Here is a 23,498-nt window from a genome sequence, read left to right as displayed (position 1 = left end):
TACCCATGTATGGAGCGCAGAAATCCAATAGTTTTGCGTTTAATTGGCCACCGTATCGCAGATCCTGTTATAAATATGTGGCGCACCGCCGCGGTTAGACCAAATAAACCATACCTCCGAATGGCACGGTTGGTTACGTACGGTAGGAAAGAAGTTCAAAATACATAGGAAGTGGGAAGACATGCACCAAAAATTATCTTCACTTCAACTTTCTGTCCATTTGTCCACCTTTAGTGTTTACACCCTCACGATTTCTTTGCTCTTTTGTCTTCCCCGTCATTGCCTCTGCCACCCATTGATCCTTTTGCCCTTTCCCTCTCACTTATCCAATTGAGTTCGGCGTGCGAGTTATCGCCCGTGTCAGTCGCTCTTCTCTTAACCTCCACTCTAAACTTTTTCTCCACGTTCACATTTTATAAATTCCAAAATAGCACCCTTTCATTCGCTTGTCTCTCCACATTACCTTCAGTCACAATTTTATTTTCATCGTCACATGATTGTTATTCGAGTCCCTTCCACACCAAAAAAACTGCGATAGACTTCCCCACTGTTTATATATCTCTGTCCTCCCATGATGTGATCAAGCCAGGAATACAGTATTCCACATCTGTTGGTGCCACTGCTCATTTGTTAACCTCAAGTTTACCACCATCTGCTTTCTCCTATATAACTCACTCCACAAGCTCCTCCCTTCTCATTCATTTTTCTAAGTTTTTCTCTCACTGTACCCACATAAACGTAATTGACTCACGCACACAGTTGACCGTGCTGCAGATGGGAAAACACAATAGCTGCCTAAAAACCTTTCTGGGTTGTCCATTGATGTTTTGCAACCTGATGAGATGGCACACTGTGCATTGTACCGATACAGAGAGCATGTGCCACTGGGAGTCCATATAAACAATAACATGTAAGCTAGAAGCAATCTAAACAACCCATGTTACACTAAACCCACACTTGTTCACATCATTAGCATACTTATTTGATATGAGGGGCACACATTTGGAGGGAGATTGCGATTCCTGATCATTCTGCAGATCCGATGTACTGAATGCAGAGATAGGTCAATCCGAACTTGAATAACGGCTTCGAATTGTATTCTAATTATTGTGTAATAATGTCAAGCTGATTTTGCTTAATCAGGTGAAAAAACAAGATCTCAGTATTGTCTCATTTGCAAGAGTGACCTCAGCACTCTGACAGTAGGAGGAGGTGATGATTGCTGTTTGTGTAATCCCAATTGAATAATTTGTGGTGTAATATTTTAATTTTGGCAAATTTAGACCCTGACGCCAGCACACAATGGCCTGCTCTTGCGAATGACGTCAGAAGAGGCATACTCTCATGGTTATTACACCCGTAGTAATAACCAGGGCAGCCACTGGATTCTAACTGAACCTCTGCAACAAGCTCCCATTCGGTCATGTCACTTCCAATGTAATAACACTGTAAGACAGATATCAACAGAAAATTGTAATGTTGTTCAAATACTACAAGCTTATAGTAATAGGTTTTTACCCTTTCAACTGGTACAAAAACTGATACCTTTATATAAGGCATCATGTTTGCAATAACCACAACACAAGCAGTCAAAATGCAACCAAAAAGAAACAACTCTGATGATAATGATATGCACTGTCCTTGAAGTTGATTGGTCCACACCCGAGACAGCTTTTCTAAGAGCCTAGTCTCCATTGGTGTCGGACCAGATGACGCCAAAAGGCTGTCTCGGGTGTGGACCAATCAACTTCAAGGACAGTGCATATCATTATCATCATCAGAGTTATTTTTGTTTGCATTTTGATTGCTTGTGTTGTGGTTATTGCAAACATGATGCCTTGTATAAATGTGTCAGTTTTTGTACTTGTTGAAAGGGTAAAAACCTATTACTATATTTTGCCACTGGTAAAGGAGGTCTCATAGTGTAAACTACAAGCTTATGTTTACAGGAATAAATACAATAAATAATAATATGTCAACCTATACACTTTCTGGGCTGATGGCATGCAGCAGCATTTAAGTATATATAAGATGGACTATCGCGGACATCCCTAGTTTCTAGTGCATATACTCGGGCTGTAACAGTTATTAAACTGAATTCTTATGATCATGGCGCATGAATAATATCCTGCGTTTGAGACTCGCTTTTCTTCGGTGTGTGTATATATCTAGTATGTGCTGTGGGCGCGGTAGTGTAGTGGTTAGCGTGCTGCACTACAAACCCACCGACCTAAATTCAATTCCAGCTTACGGCCAACACCAGTGACAATTATCTGAAGCAGTCCTGGGCCTTCCCTTGGTCGACTCACCCTCAAATGGACACCTGGTGCAATGTGTAAACATCGCTACTATGGAGACAAAGGCGGCCGAGCATGGTGCTGGTCACCCACACCCTTGTGTGCCATGTTGGCCTTCATAGGTGCTCGGTAACTGTACTTCTACAGTTTGTTGAGACTGTACAAGGGTTCTTTGCCTTTTATAGTATGTGCTGCATTGAAACACTGCAACCACCAAAGGTTAAAACGAACTGTAATGGTAAAAAACGACAAAAGAATAAATTCATTAATCAAATCGTGACCTCTACAGCCGCTAAAGATTGTACATGCCCGACATGGTAAAAACAAGGAATTGATTTGTGAATAGAAACATGACCAATGCAGCCCCGAGAGATTCCGCACGATCCGCGTGGTAAAAAAAGATCCAATCAAGATGTGATTTGATGTTGATTGGGTCACATTCTGCCCCGTGCTCAGTCATTCTGATTATCTGCTAAGATTTTTTTTTCTTGTAAAAAATACGATTGAATTCAATTTCAACTGAACCGATGACACATTCTGACTTATAAACATTTGAGGATAATTGAGTTTATAAATGATCAGTGCATTCTAACACTTAGATCATAAGATGCACATATTTTTTTAATTTGTATATCAAACATGTCTGTCTCTTTTCTAAGCTGTTAGAATTTGGCATCATGTACAGGGTTTGACCTATACTTGAAGTGAAAACCTCATACATAGTGGATTTGCTCGCGGACATAATTGCATTACTGGCCAAATCCCAGAATAACAAAGACAAGCAGAGATTCGTCACCGAACTTCTTCCACTTTACAACCGACGACGTGATAAATAACATGGAGTGGCTCGCCTTTGCCTTCCCCATGCCCACCGCTGTACACTGCCTTTTTCGTAAACAACGCTGGCATCTCCACCTTGGCCCCCCATTCACTGTGGATCCCTTCCGTCGTACACACGGTGGAATTCATGGAACACGTGAAGCGATGTGTTTGTCTGAATAGGTGGAGAGTGATTTTGTTGTGAGGCTGCTTTCCCCAAATGCGGAGCTCATTCTGCTGAAATGGCGCGGCTTTGCGGTTTCTGCAGTCCACGTGGATTGTGGCTGGAGACTTTAGCGAGGGGGCGTGGTGTTTCCAGGGATTGCCTCCTTAATGCCACCGACAACTCATTGGGGTCACCATAATAATGCTAAGTGATTTCATGCCAGTGGGGTAGTTTATTTCAATATGTGTAAACGAGGAATGAATGAGCAACATAATTTACCTGTAAATAAATACAAAATATATACATAAATGTAATTCCTTGTGTTCCCATGCACCACAAGTTCATATCACAGGTTCGCTTATTATTTATTTTATTCACCTTCATCATTACATCTAAATGTAACATTTTAACTCTCTGTAAATCACTTTGGCCAAGGCGCTATATAAATTACCATAAGATGAGATAAGAAAAGATTGTACTGCATCAACTGCTAAAACAAATTAGATATAGGCATGAATTAGATTTAAAACGCTTATAATCACAAAAGGTAACAAACAACAGTAGCAGAACATATCTATTGCACCATTTTATCAACTATAACCCTTACGAGAATAGGTTTTCCCTTTTTCTGGCAACAAAACAGGTGTTAAGATGTTAAAACACCAAACTGAAACCTTTAACAAGGAATCATGTGTGCATTAACCACAATATTTGTGGTCAGAATGCAAACAAAAAACGCACTCTGATAATATATGCATTGTTTTGTTGCCAGAAAAAAGGGGAAAACCTATTCTCATATTTTGGTAGTGGCAAACGAGGTCCCGTGATATAACCCTTGCGTTACTAGCTTGGTTGATATTCGGCTTGCAGTGTGGATACACAATTTTGGGAGTCGAGATAACATTTTCACTGCTAAAGAGGTACGTGGGCTTGGGCAGGACACGTCACTAGAACGGAGGTGATGGTCGGTGGTCGTGCCTAATGACGGAGTGACAGCCAAAGTAGGGATGCACCCCGGGAAGTTATCAACAGTGGATGGGAACTTTACCGAAAGAACCAAAGAGTATGGATCCTTGCAGTCACGAAAACTTCAAATCTAGAATTAGGTTATAGGTGGTGACCGACTGAGGAGGCTATTATCCAGCAGTGGATTGATCGCAGCAGCTGATTATGTGGACGATAGCTTTCCCTGATATCCCCGCTTTGCATTTATTAACGTCATATAGAGCCCTGAATCACTTTACCGTGTATCAAGGTATCCCATCGGTGAAATCCGTGACAAAACCTGCATTTGCCAGGGTGCTGATTTCTCTGTCCGTGTTAGGGAAGTACAGAGTAATATGTATCAAGCTTACACCAAGTTCCGAGTATCTAATTGGATACGAGGTGAAGCAGAAGAGTGTAGATCACATCGGGAGGGAGATGGAGAGCTGTGAACTTGAGGTCAAGAGGCTTGATGCTGGAGTCAGTAGGCCAAACCATGGGGATGTGTGGCTTTATGGCAGTTATAGATATCTCATGTGGGAGGTCAAAATTCCCAAAAGCAGGGTCAGGAGGTCTGACGGAGGGGTTGGCGGGGTCAATTTTAAGGAACGGAAAACCCAGTAGAGGGTTCGGGGCGATATGATGGGCTAACAGCCAGGGAGAGGGAGAGTCACAGAGACGTGCGACAATGGGGAAAAGAGGTTGTGGAGATACCCGAGAGCTAACGAGGCAACTCTTACAACTGAGGTTATTTTCACGCATTACGTAACAACAACTAAAACTAGAAATATAAATGAAAACGTTACTTAATCTTGATTTGAAGCTTTCGTGACTGCAGGAATCCATACTCTTTGGTTCTTTTGGTAAAGTCACGTAGGTATAATGATGGACGCTTATGTTGCGCCCGAAATGTCGTGATTTATTTTATTTTATACCTACGTAACGTTGTTTAATCCTAATTTACTGTCTGGCCAGAAACAAATATAACATAGAAATTCTTACCTTCTCGTGAAAATGTATTATCACAATATTCGTATCTCACAAATTGCCTGAATCTAGATTGCCACTTAATTAATGTGCTGCGTTGGTGCCTCTTTAACTTTTACGTAGAGGTTAGGGTTGGTTTCAGTGATGTTTGCTTCCGACTCTTAGGTTTTTTCGGGTAAAGTCACGTAGGTAAAAAATAAGAATAAAATAAGAATAAAATAAAATAACAAATGAAAATAACTCAATTAAATCACGACGTTTCGGAGGCAACACAAGTCTCCGTCTTCAGGTGGGACCGTCACAGCCAAATTTACTGTATCAAGTGTAGAGAAATCCAGGAGACAAGATCTTATATACTGGTTAAGGGGAAGGGGGAGGAGCTTATCTAAATGCGGCAGTCAGGGACTGTTTGCTTCCCTTTCCACAGCACTAATTAAATCATCATGAACTGTAATTGCTGTGTAATCTGAAACGCACGATGTTCTATTTTCAAACAAGTGCTAATGTAAAGATGCGGGTTTTTGTGGACTATGGCGGTTCATTGGAAGACGTAATAGAGCAGATCCGTCTCATTCACAGGTACAATGGGCCCAATCTGGTGCTGAAGTACAACCGCGCAAGTGGGCGTCTGGAGAATGTGGCGCTGGATGACAAGAGCTCCCCGTTTTACGCCCTGCGAGATCGGCAGGGCAACGCCATTGGTGTCGCCGCTTGTGACATTGATGGGGACGGCCGAGAGGAAATCTACTTTCTCAACACCAACAATGCCTATTCAGGTGAGCCGGGGGTTAAATCACCGGAGGTATAAGCCTCTTGTTGGACCTTAGCGTCCGCAGGGGTTCAGCGTCGGGCCAATATAAAAGCAGCGAACCTGACCTTTACGTGGCACTTATGTGGTTTAGTGCGACCGCATTCAAAGGTACTGCTGGAGTGTTGGAATTCAGTGGAAGGGCTCCAAAGTCATTAAAAGAAGTATGCCAGCAATAGAAAATGTCAAGGTCACGTCTGTGCTGCGATATTTTATTAATAACTACACCATGTATGGTCAGTACAAATTATATGAAAACGGACAAGTACCCACATATTCCCATTTGCTATTGCCTACACTTGTTTTTATTCTTTTTGCAGCAAAGAACACCACTGTAAATCTGGTTGTGACGAATGACACTGAAAATTTTAAATTTTAAACTGGTCAATGTCAAGTTGAGATTATCACTGTTTTCTTAATACAAATTAGTGCAAGAGCCTATTTAATGCATGCTGCGCAAAATAGAACAATGGGGGAATTGTCTTGCTATGGCTTCCTTTTGGACAACTTTTGAAAATTGGTATAAATAGTAATGGAAGAAATCTCCAGCTACTTTTTAATCAGAGGTCAGCGCAAATGAACGTGATGTATTTTTAATTAATACCAGAGGGATTCAGAAGCTTAGGTCTCTTCAACTGTTTTATGACCACTTTAAATGCAGCTGAGTGCTACATGCACATTTTAATGTAGATAAATTGATATTGTAATTAATTAACACATGAGTAATTCACGATGTCCGCTTGCAGTATGGAAGTCCGAGTGGAAGAGCCTTGCAGCGTGTTGCATTGCGGAAACAATGTGACGCACAGACCGGTTGTTCTGTGGTCTCATCGTAGTGGTCTCGGCAAAGCGACACATTTACTCTTTGATTTTGGGAACAGAATGGGATCAATGAGGGGCTGGCAGCGCCACAAATGCTGATCTTTTATTGCCAGTTTACGATTACCGTTGTGAATGTATTTCATGGATAAAAACAGCACGAGTCCATAGGCTTGTTGACTTGCCGTACTTTTCTACGACATGTGGCCATTTCCACTATGACCACCTGACTCGCAAAATAAACACTAAAGCTATCTCTTGGATATGCAGAAACAGGCCCAGTTAAATATCTAATTTCAACTCATCCACGTATTCCACTCCAAAGCTTCGTTTTTGTATTTATTGTTCATATAACATCACACAATTCCTATTGTGGAAACCCCAACCCCCCTCCCCCAAGTTGTATTTCATATCGTGTATTGGCATTTTGTCCTAAGTTGAAGTCATGTACATTCAGAAAACTTGTTTTAAAGAATAACCCATGGGAAGGTCTTGCCATATAAACGCTTCTGAAATATGTGACCTCTTATCCACTCTTGGAGCACTACCCTTTCCCACGTGCCCTGCTCGAGAGGTGTTCGTCACATGACAGTAAAATCGATATTTTTAATTCTCAAACCTAGAATTATTACCAAATGATATGTAAAACAAATTAAACATGTAAACCCAGTTGAATGAGCTGCTGCCTAGATTCAAATCACATACCTCACAAATGCTGGCTCAATGCTCTGACCGTTAACCACCTCGCCTTCTTCACTGTGGAACAGAAATTCTAATTGTTGTTATAAATCGAAATGGAGTATGTATGTCGAACTTCTTTTCCACTGTACTTTGCCAACCGTGCTAATCGGTTGGCTACACACACACCTTGTTGATTTTGACACCACAATCATAGTTGACTTCATAGCGATGCTGTAATAGTGGCCTAACTCTTGGTTTGGTGGCACATACGTTTCCACCAATACGTTAGGTAAAATTGGTAAATTTTCCATTATTTTCTAAAGTTGGCTCTTTTCCTATGAAATTTGACGCAACCTGGCTTTCTGTTAACATCTGAATTACATTCATACGGAATTGACCAGTCTAATTAAGTATAGAACACTTATTTCCTCAGCAATGCAGCTGCAGTAAAACACCTCAAATTCAGATTGATACATGATTACTAACGTTTAATTACATTTACACAAAATAAACACCTCTAATTATGTAATGAACACTTAATACATTTCACCAAATATTTACAATAAAACATGTAATAACACTTAAAATATTAAATTTACGGTACAGTTTAATGCCAGTCACCATCACCATTAAGCAGTGGAATTATTAGGTTCACAAGATGTGGAATGATGAACAGCTTCCATGGTCAGCTTGATGAGTTTATTTTGTGAAATAAATGTGATGTAAAAACTGAGAAAGCACGAATAGAGCACGTAGCATCCAAGGGAGCAGGGAAACTGATTTCGATTGATCAGATACGTTTATACAGGTAGCTTTAGAATTTCTCATTCACAGGGGTCGACAACCTGTGGCTCCGATGCCGCATGCGGCTGCTCTTTAAGGGACCGCTTCGTGACGTTGTTCATTAAGGAACCACCGTCTCCTATTCACCACGTGCATTGGCGGCTCTTGAAATATTTAGTTTTTTTACCGAATTCCAACAAAAAAATGGCTCCTGTTGTATTGATTGTCGACCCCTGCTCATGCACAACCACATGTTGTTACAATGGTTGGGGATAGCGCATTGCGTATCCTAGTGTTGATATGCACATCTCAGAATATTCTACACAAGATTGGCATAGAGTTTGACGTTGGCTCTTACCACGGCTTAATGATCATGTGAAAAATGTTATGGTAGAACTTTACTTGGTTCATTATGTATATTTATTTTAGTAGTCTTTTCAGCTTACCCAGAATTCCAGCTTACTCAAAGGCTTTTCTCTATTACCTTTTTCAATGTTGCTTATCCGCTTTCATAAGCAGCAAACATGAACTCTGTAAGTTGAGGCCACGCATCTCTAGTTATACCAGTAACTTGCAGTCGTAGTACTGGTACAACTGACCACGAAGCTAAAAACAACGTGCTCACCTATATCGAATGCACATCTGGCTCTGTAAGTCACAAAAACAGTACCGATTTTTTTTATTGAAAATAAATCATTAATGTAAAAAATGAGAATTCTTGAAAATCACGGAGGCAGCCAGGAAGTTCAGAGGTCAGAGCACCGAGATGGCACTGCTGATACCTTGGTTGGAATCCGGCACTCACTTGCCTGCAATCCCGGTTCACCAATTACTCAAAAATGAAGATTATAATGTTAAATTTAGATTTGCACTTCATTTGAGGAAATTATAGCTCTGGAGAATAAATACCAGTTTCATTGTGATGATAATAAACATTACTCTCATGTGCAGGGGCAGATGGGAAAGTGCTTCCCAACATTGCAAATCGCAGAAAAAAACATATCAACTTGTGTAAGTCCATCGGTTCTCGTCGCCATTCAACCATAACAGTAATTTCCCATCCCCCAGCCAGGCACACTGGAATATCTGCCATGGCATCTCATAATTTTTCTATTCAAAGTCATTGCAAGGAAGATGCCTATCTTCTGGATCTATTTAAACAAGATAATTTTGGTATATTTTCACACTTTGTTAAGTTTGACTTTGCCATAAGGGACATACTGGAATATAGATGGAATGTTATGTATCTGCAATGATGTTGAGATGTGGGATCATCGATCAATCAACATGTGGATAACACAAGTGCTTCTCGAATCCTTTACAATGTCAATATTATTGGTATTGCAACCCCTCAGGCTTTCTACTCTGTTATCTTGTCTGAATCAGACACGCGGTGTGATGAAGTGCTGGCTGTGCTGAAGTAAATGAAAAGCTGGACCGTTTCCCAATTCGTACGATGTCTTGGGTACTGAGACCTCCTCGCCTCATCTCCTTTCAAGAGACAAGGCCCAGAGAGAACCCTGACCTTCTGAGTCACATCGGTGCCACACTTTATGAGACACCGTGAACTCGTGAAGTATGGACACTCCTTGTGATTTTCACAGATAACACGAATGTAGGTCTCTCTTCATCTTCCCCATTGAGATATGTGGGCTTGATGAGATCGGAGACCCATGGGTCATTAATTCAAAATATGTATCGGGGGCATGATTCTCAGGTGAATTGTATCGTATAATCTTCATTTATGATGGGTTACATAGAGCAGCTACAGTATCACATGAGAAAATACGTGGACCATGATGGTATGATCCAGATTTTTTTGCATTTAAATTATCTCCAATGGAGATGCACAACTGGTATAAGGTGAGTGAGCTCACAGAACCTTGGTAGATGTTGGTACTTCTATAATCGTTAAAATGGAACACCCACACTCAATTCCATGTGATATTACACGGAAACATATCGATGATATTCAAAGTAGCATTTGTATCTCATCCACACCACAGACCATTTGAAGTTATTCTCGAGTAATGTCATGGGCATAAAATCTCCCACAAAACCCATAAAAATATTAATCTCCCCTTTCATTCTCACACTTCGCCTGTGCTCCTTAAACTCCATTGGCTTCCCGCTTACTACCGCTGTCTTTTCAAAAACCTGACGCTAGTCTTTAAATCTCTTCGTGGCCTTGCTCCACCTCATCTTGCCTATCTCATCTCCTTCTGTCCCCTCTCACCCTCTCTGTTCCCAATCTTGTCTCTGTCTCTCTTTGTCCCTCCTTCCTGTTCCCCATCCCGTTTTTGGGCCCTCCCCCTCCTTGCACCGTACGACTGGAATAAACTTCCTCTGTACATTAAGCAGTCCTCCCTCCTTCACCTCCTTCTGATACTGTCTTAAAGCCTCACCTCTCCTCCATTGCCCAGTCTCTTCCTCTTCCCTCCCCTCGCACCTCCACTTCTTCCCGTCCCCTACCCTACCATTTTGTGATCCTAAGTACCCTCTATCGCTCTCGCTTATTCCTCAATCCTTATACGCCCCTGCCATCAATATTCTATTCTGTCACCGTCTTTTTCTACTATGTCAAGTGTATTGAGTGAAAATGCTCTATAAATATAACATTGGATTAGATTATGGATATGAGCAAATTGTTCAACATCTCACCAATTTTACTTTCATTGTACCCCAGCAGGCCTGATGGTGACTGTTGTAGCAGTTGGCCTAGTCATATGCACGTGTCTGCAGTCAAAGTAGCTGTCGCATAACTATACGAGAACATAAGGTGCTTGGTCTCATATTTATACGTTGACGAGTGGTCCCTACAAATGTTGATGAGTGATTCACATTTAGACTTTTTCCACCGTGAACACCATGGTGGCAAGATGTTAACTACCTAGCCTGGTATACAGGAGGCGTGGGTTCGATCAGGATCCTGACACCTGTATATATGGAGTTTGCATCTTCTTCCCATGGACGTGTGGATTTTTCTCCGGGTCCTCTGTTTTTTTCCTAAACATTTATAAACATGCGCTGAAAGTATTCGGCTGCTATAGATTTCCATATGATAAGCTACTTAGTTGGGCTATCATTTGTGGCCAGGTCGATTCTGAAAACAGCTATATAGCTCAGTGGGCCTTATCTGGAGTAAAACATGGTTTAGTTTAAGTAGCTTATTCTGAAAGATGGACAAGCATCTTACGGCGTTTTGCTGTATGGAGGGTCATGGCAGAGCGCCATGGTTCAGGGGATATGGTTGGATTGGACAATAAAGTTCCCAAAATTATCCGGAGGTAAGAGTTGTTTAACTAGTCCTATAATAAACATTGTCGTTTCCCCTGTGCTTTTGGTATTCGTCATGCAAATGGCCTCATCACTGTTTTACACAATAAATCAACAGGGATGCCACCCTCCATATGTCCTACTAAGCTGATACCACGACCCTCTCGTCGTCCAATGTGTGTTGCTCGCCTTTGTAGATGGCATCAGGTCAAGTTGATTAGTTTAACAAGGTGAGAACATCAAGAGACCAGGATGAGTCTCATTTTGCTTGAGGCAGCTTGGGTCACCACGATGACAAACAATGATACAAATAAAATAAAGGACAGCAATTAAGCAAATATAAATGAGTGCAAAAAACTACCATGTCACATGAGGCATCTAAAACATTGCGCAAATATAAATCGTTGTGAAATAATAAATTACCTGTAAGTCGGCTCGGGCAGATAATTATCTCTTACTGTAATCATAATACGGTTACAAATTTAAGTTACAGAAACATGAAACAAATTACTTGTTTTAAGTCTCACCACTCTTTTGACTTGAAATGAGATATGTGGCTCTTTGTGTTTGAAACAAATTCGTATAGATGATAGCATTAAGGAAATAATTAAGATATGCACATGCATTTGAATATTTCTGCATTGGAGGAGCCAAAAATTGATGGAGATGATGATCGGAGCTCCAGTTCACGCAAAGAAATACAATAGTGACTCTCTTTGGACAAGTTTGAGTTTCGAGTTGACAATTTTTTTTTAAGAGGACGAGTCTCTGCAAGGAATGCAAACCACACGAATTTAGAGGCCATTGATTTGTATCGCATCGCATTACAGAACTTGTGACCGCTGCACGGAAGCCACTTTGAGACAATACATGGACAAGTGAGTGTGATAGTGGAAAAGGTAATCACAATTAAGTGGTGAACAGTTGTAAAAGAAGATTATTATTTTAAGTTTTGAGGTAGTTTTAGTTGATGAAGTGGGATAAACAAAAACGTGAAAATAATGAGTGCTGAAATATATTTGTATCGGAAGCCCACATTTTATTTCAATCTTTTGATGAAGGCTTGAATATGTGTATGCTGAAGTTGAGATGAGAATTGAGCCAACATGTTAAATAGAAGAGAGACTTCACGTGCCTATGCTGAACTGTACGAAGGAATTTAGGGATGAGGGAGTTAAGGATTCAAGAAAGTTGTGCATTTGGTCTTGTTTGCACGCACTTACAACTCTGGAGATATGAATGCATATTGGATCGTATTTTTGTCCAATTATATTTCTGTCTGAACTCCTAGGAACAGTATTTCTGCACAAAATTGAAAATCACATCTGCATGAAAGTTTATTTTGAAATTTAAAAAAGTTAGAACCGATGCCGTTTATTAAGTTTGGACCAATGTTGTTTGAAGAAATGGTGGTTATATTCTGCATGGGTTAATTGTAACTAGCCTTTTGCCCATCCAAGGACGGGTATATTGCAGTAAATCTGAAACTTGCAAGCGAAAAGCTGACCACGTACGTGATATTCATTGCATCAATGCGTGTGCAATTTGTAAGGGCGCGGTGACACAGACCTATTTCATTTTAAGGTTATAATCCCTTGTTCATCATGACGTCCTTTTTACTTTGATGTCTCAATAGCTTTACGGAGATCGCGTGACGTGAGAGTTCTGCCTTTGTAGTGAGGGTTGTAAGTTGACGCCGAGGAGGGGGGAGGAGGCGCCTCGGGCCCGCCATGTGGAGTGACGTCAGCCGCTAATTATTATGAATGGAGGGGGGGGGGTGTCCATTTGGAGGACGTCACCTGTTCATGATTGTTAATGAGGGGGGCTGGTCGACGTGGAGTGACGTCACGTGCGTTGCACACAGACATTCTTGGCTCATTATAGTAGGTAATAAAAATGGGGAGGTGTCCATTTGGAGGACGTCACCTGCTCATGATTATTAATGAGGGGGCTGTTCGATGTGGAGTGACGTCACCTGCTCATGATTCTTCGTGAAGGGGGGGGTACTCCATATTGAGTGACGTCACCTGCTCATGATTATTAATGAGGAGGGGTGGTGTCCATTTGGAGGATATCACCTGCTCATGAATATTAATGAGGGGGGCTGGTCGATGTGGAGTGACGTCACGAGCGTTAAGGACAGACATTCCTGAGTGATTATAGTAGGTATTCTTGACATCAAATGCCATCCTATGCTCTCAGCACAAATATAGTGAGGCACACTGAGGGAACAGGTGGATACAGGTTGAAATAGTGGGATGCGCAGTCATAGTATTCCTGTATTACGTCTCATTGAATTTGTGTTTCGAATAAAACCTTTCAAATTATTTATTGAATTTGAGTTGTGATAACTTACTTTAAAAAAAGGTTGAGCCCAGGAGTGATTTGTGATGTGTTTTTCATCTCAACAATGTATCTCCACTCTGGGAACATTGCATCACTATTGCTGCCTTTTTTGCACCTTGTGGTCTAGCAACTGACGTGATCTAGCAACTGAAGCTTTGTCGCGTAAGGATATAGACAAAAACAGGTGTGCGATTGATTTTATAGTTGATCAAATGTTGCAGGGAAATTGCATAACATACTCTTTGGTTCTTTCAGTAAAGTCACGTAGGTATAAAATAAATTTAACCACGACATTTCGGGCGCAACACAAGCGTCCGTCATCAGGTGGGACAACCACAGCAAGAAACAATTACTGGATTCCTGCAGTCACGAAAACTTCAAACCTAGATTAAATTGTATAACGTTGCTTGGTATGTTTTTTTTTGGTCATTCTTCCTGCATGTCGTTCAACAAGTACCACAGTGTAATCGCTGAGTGAGACAGTGGCATCAACTAGTTTTTAACATGGCTGGCCTGCAGGTTATTATATCTGATGGCAGCAACTGCTCCAATACTATATTTTGTAGCGGTTAATCAACAAAGCATTGGAAATTGATGAGGGTCAATTATTCATATTGATCATGTTAACCCTGGGTCCTTTATTCTTTATTATATCTGTTCTCGTGCTGGACAACTTCATCAAAAAGCATTCGGTACATAGATTTTCACTTTTAAATAACTCAAAAGTTTACTCTTTAATGGGAAAAAAATAACTATTGCCTCTGTCCCAAACATTGAGGCTTGCAGATTTGATGTCCATCACTGGCTTTTCTTGGATTTGAGTCATCAGAAACTGATGTCATCTTGTATCCCTATTGTACCATGAAAGCCTCAAAGATTGGGTTTGCGCATGTCGGATATTCTTAAGCTTATCTAAAGCCTTATACTTCGCAGCTTGGTTGCAAAATTCGATTTTTAACAACCTGTCCTATGAATCAAAACCCATATCCATGACTTCTTATATAGATAACAACCACGAAGATGCTCGTACATGTGTAGTGACATTGTGGATGTCACTGTATGGTGCCGGCCCTAGAGGGGCACGGCGTGCGATGTACTCACATCGTGGACATCACGTATGTGGCCACATCGTGGACATCACGTATGTGGCAACATCGTGAATGTCACTGAGTAATGCCGGCTCTAGTGAGGCACGGCGTGCGATGCACCGTCATCGCGGACACCCCATAGGTGGGTGTAGTACCAGCCCTAGAGGCGGCTCAATGGGCGCTGGGATAGCGCAGTGGCACCATGCGTGGCGTGTAGTGCTGACTCCTACAGGAGGGAGTGTGAGAGTGTCAGCCATGGGATGAAGTTACCCTAGGCCATGGCACTCTGGTTGACCCTGGAAGTCACGTGACCTGTAAGATCTACACGGGGCCCGTGTAGATGTCAGGGTAAGATCCGACGGGAAAGGTCGAGAGAGAGCCAGAGCTTTCTCGAAGGTGGGCTTGGCCAAGGGCGGGGCCGGCCATGACCCAGTAGCATATAAGCGGGGTCCCCACAGCGTTGCTACCGTCATATCAAGATCTATGTTTTACGTCCGAGAAGAGTCGCCAACACGTGGACCTGGACCCAAGCCAGGGTCCGGTCCGTCGAAGCTAACGCCCAGTGTGTTAGCGTAGTTAGCCTGGTGGTCCACCATCATAGGTTATCTGGTGAAGGGGCAGTAACCCCTTTGTGTTAATGTGTTGATGTAAATAAATGTGTTGCCTCCAAAGAGTATGTCTGCGACTCAGTTGAATCCACTACACATGTATTTGTTGCGTCCAACTCAGTATTGCCAAGCCGTTTACTGTGGCCTTCCAAACTTGACCATGCACAGGAGGTTGCAGCTGATTCAAAATGCAACTGCTTGATTGGATTGCAGAGTTGAGGAATAAAATGTCTCCCGTGATACATCTAAAATGCATCAGGCTCCAGTGGAAGCGTGCCTCATTTTAAAATGATAACATTTAAAGCAGTCCTTGACTTTGCACCTGCATGTCGTACCAAACTGCATCGCGCGCTTTTAGATACGCTTCTGCGGCCGTCTGGAACGCTCTTCCTTCCGATATTAGGAAGCCATTGGAGCTATGCACTTTTAAATCTCGATTAAAATCTAATTTCTTTATAACTGCTTTTTGTGATTTGATTGTTGTCCTTCCCCGACACCTCCGATTGCACGGTAAGCTACGTACGGTGCGAAAGACGTTCAACATGCATACTTACATCATATTAATCCACCCGAGTACCTGTGATCAAGAGAAACCTTTATCCTAGCAATCCAGCCAATGCTGTAAACCCTGGCTTGCACTGGTGGCAGCATTTCCATCAAATTGGCTCCACTCTGATGGATTCATATTCTGTATAACTTAAGTCGTGCACTTGAATGTTTTAGTTTTCAGTCGTAAGGAATTTTCTATCTCATTACATATTACGAGAAGCTTGTTGAACGCAGAGCAGGGGCAAATTTGCATAGTTGGCTGTTGGAATGTGATGGATAAGGCTGATGAAAAATGTGCATACTGTTAGGTACGTTGGAGTGGGTTTCATCAAAAGACCTGGCATAAATTATTGTATGTAGAGCCACAAATCTAAGAGAACTTTCTATGAGCATCCTGAAGTGTGACTATACAAGGGTAGCGGTGTGGGAGTGATGGTGAAGGTGCAGGGAGGGTGAGGAGAAGAGGGGAATGAGGAGGCAATTAATTAGAGGGTAGATTACAAAAGGCAATATTAGTGTAGATGTGTGTTGAAATTATTTCGCACCGTACGTAACCAACCGTGCTAAACGGAGGTGCGGGGGAAGGACAACAAACTAAAATACAAAAAGCAGTTCTAAAGAAATTCGTTTTCAATATAGATTTAAAAGTGCATATAGCTCCCAGTGGTTTCCTCATACCGGAAGAAAGAGCGTTCCAGGAAGGCATCTAAAAGAGCGCGATGCAGCGACCGTCTTTGTTCGATGGTGAGTCAAAAGCCTCTGTGAGAATGACCGGAGTTTGCATGATGGTTTATGTGGGATAGAGTGGCATGAGTAAAAGCAGTAATCAATGCAGAAAGGTGAGTTTTAGCAGTGAATAGTGATGTTGTGAAGGTAGTGATTGGGGTTTTGAAGGTATTTTGAAGTACTCCAAACAAACTATCAATTGCAATTGATTGGCTAAAGGAGGACGATTTATATCAAAGTATAACAGGGTTCTCTGGGTAATAATAATTATTAGTGCTCTATAGTTGTCTGCATTGGGTACATGAAACATTAGTCAATGTCATATACGTTTATGCTGGGTCAAACAAATATGGACCATGCGCCATCCAAATAAGGGAGATGAAATGAAAAGAAGCTGATAGGGCGATTCACTCATTTGAATAAACAATCACCCAGTTCAACTTGTAGCCTCAGGGCTGTCAGATGACGGCAGCTGGAGGGGAGGGGGGACAGAAGGGGAGGGGTGAAAAGTAAATACAAAATCTTATCCAGAAGTATTTGGAATAACACGGCTCATTTACATGAAATATATTGTGCCTGCTGCATTTACCATCTCCGTCACATAGCTCACAGATTGTGTTATCTGATGCCAGTTCTTCCAGTGTCTCCAAAGCCCTTTCTATATTAGACACTCCTGCTGCTGTCTTGCCACGTTTCAGCTGCTTCACTCTCCTTCATTATACTCCATCTCTGTATTATGCACATTACTGCTTCCTCGGTAGTAGGTGCAGTAGAGAGAAGCTGCCACAGGACTGGACAAAACGGTTATGTAATGAGGTTATAGCCAATGTGGTAACTCTAAAGAGAATCGTGTATTAAAGAATTCAAGTTTAATTTATTAGGTACTATCTTTACTACCCGGCTTCGCCCGGGATTCACCACGCCCGGCCCCCTTTGTCCCCCCAGTGGCGATGTTCACACACCACACCAGTTACTCGTTTGAGGCTGAGTCGACCTAGGGGAGGCCCAGGACCGGTTCAAATAATCGTCACCGGTGGTGGCCGTGAGCAGGAATCAAACTCTGGTCGCCGGGTTCGTAGCGCAGCGCGGTAATCACTACACCACCGCTCCCCCACACACACGGGCGCGTCCATAGGTACACATACACGCGCTTGCTGCAGACACACAACACATCTTTCAGGGTGCGTACGGCAGTAAACGACTCAGATAATGAAGCAATGCTGCGTGAAGAACGCCTGAGACCTGCAACACATTTGTATGGCACTTTACTCGCGGAGGGTTGTGATTGATGCGTGACGTCAGCAGGCACATCGCGTGACGCTTCCACATGCGGGTGACATGAAATATGTGACGTCACAGCTCACTTGCCGTGCAAAATATATGCATTATTGCGCCCCCCCCAATTTGTTTTTTTTTTTATAAAAGTCAATTTTTATCATTTTTGCATGGTGTACAGTCTGGAAAGTACCAACATGGCAAATTTGAAGTTTGTTGCATGTCGCGAAGTACGCTAAAAATTTTGAACAGACACACATTCACAAATTTCCCTTTTATATATATAGATAGCCCTGTGAGCCATGCGGCTCTTGAGTCGGGTGCAAGGAAATATGAACAGAACACATCTTAAAGCGACGACGCGCAACAAAAACATCCTGGATAAACCAGAAAATCTTCAAGAAAAAAAAACCCACCGTATTACAATTCGATGAAAGATGCTAAGCAAACATTTTGTTCTATTATTACACTTTTCAACATTACAGAACAAGAATACACATACAACAACAAATTGGTGGACATATGAACGAACATGCTCCACTACGTCCCCACACTCACAATTTAGGGCAGGGGATAGAAAGGGCGGGGGCTTAGAGGAAAAGATAGGAGATGATAGAGAAGGAGGACGGATAGGAAGAAGGTGTCTGGCAGAGATTCAGATAATGAGTAAACAGCTCCAACGAGAACAAATCGTCAAGGGGTGCCATGCTAAAACTTAAACGTAACAAATGTTTTTGTTATTTTACCAGGTAAGGCCCACTGAAATATATAGCTCTTTTTCAGAAGCGACCTGGCCACAAATGATCGCCCAATGAAGTGGCTTATGAGGTGAAATTTTATAGCAGCCAAATACTCTAAACGCATGTCAATTCTAAATGTGCAGGGGATAATCCGGAGGACCCCGATAAAAAATCCACGCCACCACGGGGGAGAACATGCAAACTCCAAATATACAGCGGGTGTCAGGGTCAGGATGGAACCCACAACCTCCTACATACCAGGCGAGGTAGTTAATGTCTCGCCACAGTGGCATCTTCATCTAGACTGCCAGAGATCCCTGCGAGAGAACCGCCAGGTGTTCCAATGCAGATATTACGTGCACGAGGTTTATCCAGTGATCGAATGTGGGAAGTTTGTTTTGGTTTCCATTGCTCTCAGCACAGTTTATTTTTTTTATTGGATAAATTGAAAAAAATGCGTGTGAAGAGCAACGAGGGGGCTGTAAGATTTTGAATTTACTGTCAGGCAGATAACATCGAATATCTGGAAATGAGGACGATGTTTGGATTTCATTTATACTTTAGGCGAGCAAAATTCTCTTTGGAGAGCAGGGCCTTGCATTGGGAGGGAACCTCTTTGTTATTATGACATTGCAAGTAAGATATGCCAGCTGCTGACGAAACAGGATGATGTAACTCACGCTTTTGTGCAGTTAAGAGAGATACCAGAGTGATTTGAGGTGTAAGACCAGTGTTTGGTAGGCGGTGTGTTTTTCGCCTACTTTGTACAATGCCACCCTCGACTATTTGTTCACTGAAACAACGGGTTTGTGTCGAAAAACAAGGAACATATTTCAGCATGGGCTGTTTGTGCATGAGAGACTGCAGATGATAAAGCCTTGTTAGCTAGCACCTTGGCTGGGCATTGTAGCTTTTTGGCAGTTTTAGGTATTGATGATGGACACTGGAGTATTAAATTGAGTTCCAAGGTCAGAACATGTTCCAAGTTCATTATTCACACGGCTCGTGAATAATAAGGTGACAGAGCGGTACAGAGGAGCACAGAGCTAGCACTTGAGGTCCTGTGAATGTGGGCAGTGCATCCGTAGTTAAACCGGGTTCTCCATTGTAGTGAGTTTATAATGGTCTTAGCCGAGTGGCCAATTATTGCACAATAAACCCATCATGTTAAAATTGGTTTGCACTTAATTTTCCAAATTTTCAGATCTCGTAATTAAAAAACAAAATATTGCCTCGTCTGTTATACCATGCACATGTCTCTCTGTAAAAGGGCAGGTGAGAAAGTGGTTTTGCCCTCACTTGGAAAAGAGGTCACTTAGAGATATGTCAGAAGTAGTTCTGTGACATCTGCTTCTGAGGGCTGTGTTTTAACGTAGGATGGATGATACACTACTTTACAAAAGTTCCAAAAAGATTATTTTTTAAAAGACGTAATGCACAATTTATATAAAACTGTAAGATACTTTTTTTTTAGTTTGTGAAGAATAATGTAAGCATTGTGAAAGGAAGTAACAAGGATATGAGAAAACAAACCTAGTAAACTTAGAAATGTAATGCAATGCAACCACCTCTACGGGGAGGATTTCCACACAACTCACACTTAACTTCAAATTTAGCAATCTTTGGAAGAACTTAATCAACCAGGTAAAGTGTTAACTGTTGTATTAGCCGACTCTCTGTGTTGCATTGCATTACATTTCTAAGTTTACTATGTTTTCTCATGCATTCATACCTGATGATGGTTGCTTGTGTTGCAATCGAATCGTCGTATTCTATTATTCATTTTATTTTCTTTCTACGTGACTTTACCGAAATAACCATTGAGTAATTCCTGCAGTCACAAAAGCTTCAAATCAAGGAGAGATAGGTTTTCCGTTGAATACATCAATGTCAAGAGTCAAGAGGTACAGGTCAGATGATGGAGGGAGAACTAACACGGGAAGTTTGTCGTTTACTACGGTCTGATTTATGAAGATTCACATTTTTTACGTTTATGTATGTTGAACTTCTTTTGCACCGTACGTAGCCAATAATGCTAATCAGAGTTTATATAATGCCACCATGGATCGATTTACAACACAGACATTGATTTATGATGCATCTTCCAACATAACTTTAAACACATTTGAACACAGTCAGTCTGGTTTCCGATGTGACTTGCTTGGCATGTAGCTTTTGGTAACCTCAAGTGTTTTTGTGGATTTTTTCTTACCTATTAAACCATGTTAAATGTGACTGATACAAGGAAAAACACAGCAGCAAGTAATGTTTCTTCTGTCTCTATTGTCTATGGGAAAATATGGTCCAATTTACAACTACCCGATTTGCGACGGGGTTTACAGGAACGCATTGTGTCGTAAAAGCGGGGATCGTCTGTATATGTATATATAGGGCGCTGCAATGGCGAGATGTTAACCACCTCGCATGGTATACAAGAGATCCCAAACCTGTTTTTCTCCATATTTAGAAACACGCTTTTAAAGTATTTGACTGCAATACATTTCCACGTGATAAGCCACTTTGTTGAACTATCATTTGTGGCCAGGTCGTTTATGAAAAAGAGCTATATAGCGATATAGCTACAGAGCAGCCCTAGCTTAGCGCTTCCCTGTGGAATGCTCATTTGTAATAGCGCCCTTTTTCCTGGAGACATTTTCTTCCTAAAATGAAGAAAACCAAAGATTAAAAGCGCCCACGAGTGAGAATACGCAGCGCGGAGGAAATGCGCCTGCAGCGATCTTTGTTTACATTTGCTCAGCCAATGAGCGATGGACGCTCTGAGCCAAGCAGTGCTCGCCAGTTTATAACAAAAATACACCTGTGATTATCATCCATATGCCATAGCAGGTAGTGTGCACTGATTAAAAACTTTATTCGTTCGGCACATCAGTATCTTACTTTTCCTTATCACCTTTTAGCTCTCTAAAATCAATCGATCCTATTGTTGTGCAACCTCGATTTAATGGTTCCAAGCAATCTTCAAGAGCGTTTACAGCTACACGCATTCTGCTGTTTTCTAGACATTTCCCTGACAGATTTCTCCAATTGTTTTGCAGACTTGTTGGATATGATCTCTGTTTTACTCATATTTATCCTGAGCCCAGCTTCGCCTATTTATTAACGTTCTTGTCACATGTACGGCAGTGCATTCCCAATGGACGTTACCATCACTGTGTTGTCCGAACATTTGAGATGCTTAATGTTTTCGCTGTTAATATTCATGGCTTTGTTACTACAATCCAAATTTCAGACAATATCCTTCCAATGTTGCTGAGAATAACTTTGGCGAAAACTGTGCCACCATGGCAGACTCCATCTACCCCATGTTGTAGTAAGGGTAGTTGCTTACATAATAGGTACCAGTAACTTTAAATATTTGTACTCTGCAAATTACATGAGTGTCAATAATGTTTACATTTCACAAAGCTAATGTGCATAGCAGTAAAACTAAGCTGGACATCCAAATATCTATGGATGATGACACCTATTGTGTGGTACCATGAACCTTCTGTTTCTGAATGCTTCTCAGCAGCCTCTAGTTAATTCAGGTATGTAATTAGCTAAATTGTATGTTGTATATAGCATAATCTGTAAAGATACCATGGCATTTAAACTCCCCTGAAAATGTATTGTTAGTTCTGTTCATTACCTCAAATAGATTTCTTTTTCCGTTTTTGTCCGATGGATGCAATTTTAGAGATACAGCGCCATGCGCAGCTCATGCCTTTATCTTTGTAACGCACCATTACCTGCCCGCAAGTGGAAGCGTTGATTTGCAGTTGCTTTTTATGATTGTAATATAACAACTTGAAAACGGTATAAGTATTTATCAAACTACAGTTCAATCTTTGGTTCATTTTTCTGCGTTATCGGTTGTTCTCCTTTTCCTTTGTAAATTAAGACATGGTCATCATCGTCATCATTAGGACTGCACTGCTTTTTATATGAAAAACGGTACAGTAGTTGATATAAGGGCACGAATGTGAAAATTCCATACCAGTAGGGATGACAAAACGAGTTACACCCCTGAAAATGGATTTGACCTGGCAACATTCTGATTGTGTGTCAAGGGCTCTTATCACGGTATCACCTACCAGTTCCTGTATAAATCAGAATTTCCTTCCTCTGGGGTTGATGAAATAAGTACCACTTTGTGGGAAGATGACAGTGGTCGATCATCCTATCGATTGAATGTGCCCTGTCATAGTAACGCGGAATTTCCACCTCTTGCTCAAAACGTCCACTCGATAGGAATACCGCCCCATCGACGATTGAGCATGGAACCACTTTAATTGGAATGCATCTACGGGAATCAAAAACAAATGGCGAGATGTCACACTTTTAGGAGCAGCAGTGCTGCCCAATTTGATGCTAGTTAGGTTGAAATGTGACTATTACCCCTCCTGGGATCATGCAAAGAGCACCACCCGATAAGGCTTAGACTTCATCTGTACGGAATCACCAGGTGGTATATGAAACATTTTTTGATACTGCATTGGCAGAGGTGCACAAGCACGAATAACAAAACCTCAATACATTTGTCAGC

The 23,498-nt window shown here is 41.6% G+C and overlaps 1 protein-coding gene across 5 annotated transcripts in view; it reads left to right on the top strand.

Annotated features, from left to right (window-relative positions):
- CRTAC1 (cartilage acidic protein 1) overlaps positions 1–23,498 on the top strand; it is a 709,809-nt gene that overhangs the window by 151,909 nt on the left and 534,402 nt on the right. For all 5 annotated transcript variants that reach the window (XM_078855610.1, XM_078855612.1, XM_078855611.1 and 2 more), the window contains exon 3: positions 5,833–6,029. In XM_078855610.1, the coding sequence (XP_078711736.1) occupies positions 5,833–6,029 (197 nt within the window). The remainder of the gene's footprint in view (positions 1–5,832; positions 6,030–23,498) is intronic.

Source organism: Lampetra fluviatilis, chromosome 4, assembly GCF_964198595.1.
Source record: "Lampetra fluviatilis chromosome 4, kcLamFluv1.1, whole genome shotgun sequence".
Taxonomy (NCBI): domain Eukaryota; kingdom Metazoa; phylum Chordata; class Hyperoartia; order Petromyzontiformes; family Petromyzontidae; genus Lampetra; species Lampetra fluviatilis.
Note: the sequence above shows the minus strand (reverse complement) of the source record. Positions and strands in the feature narration are given on the sequence as shown.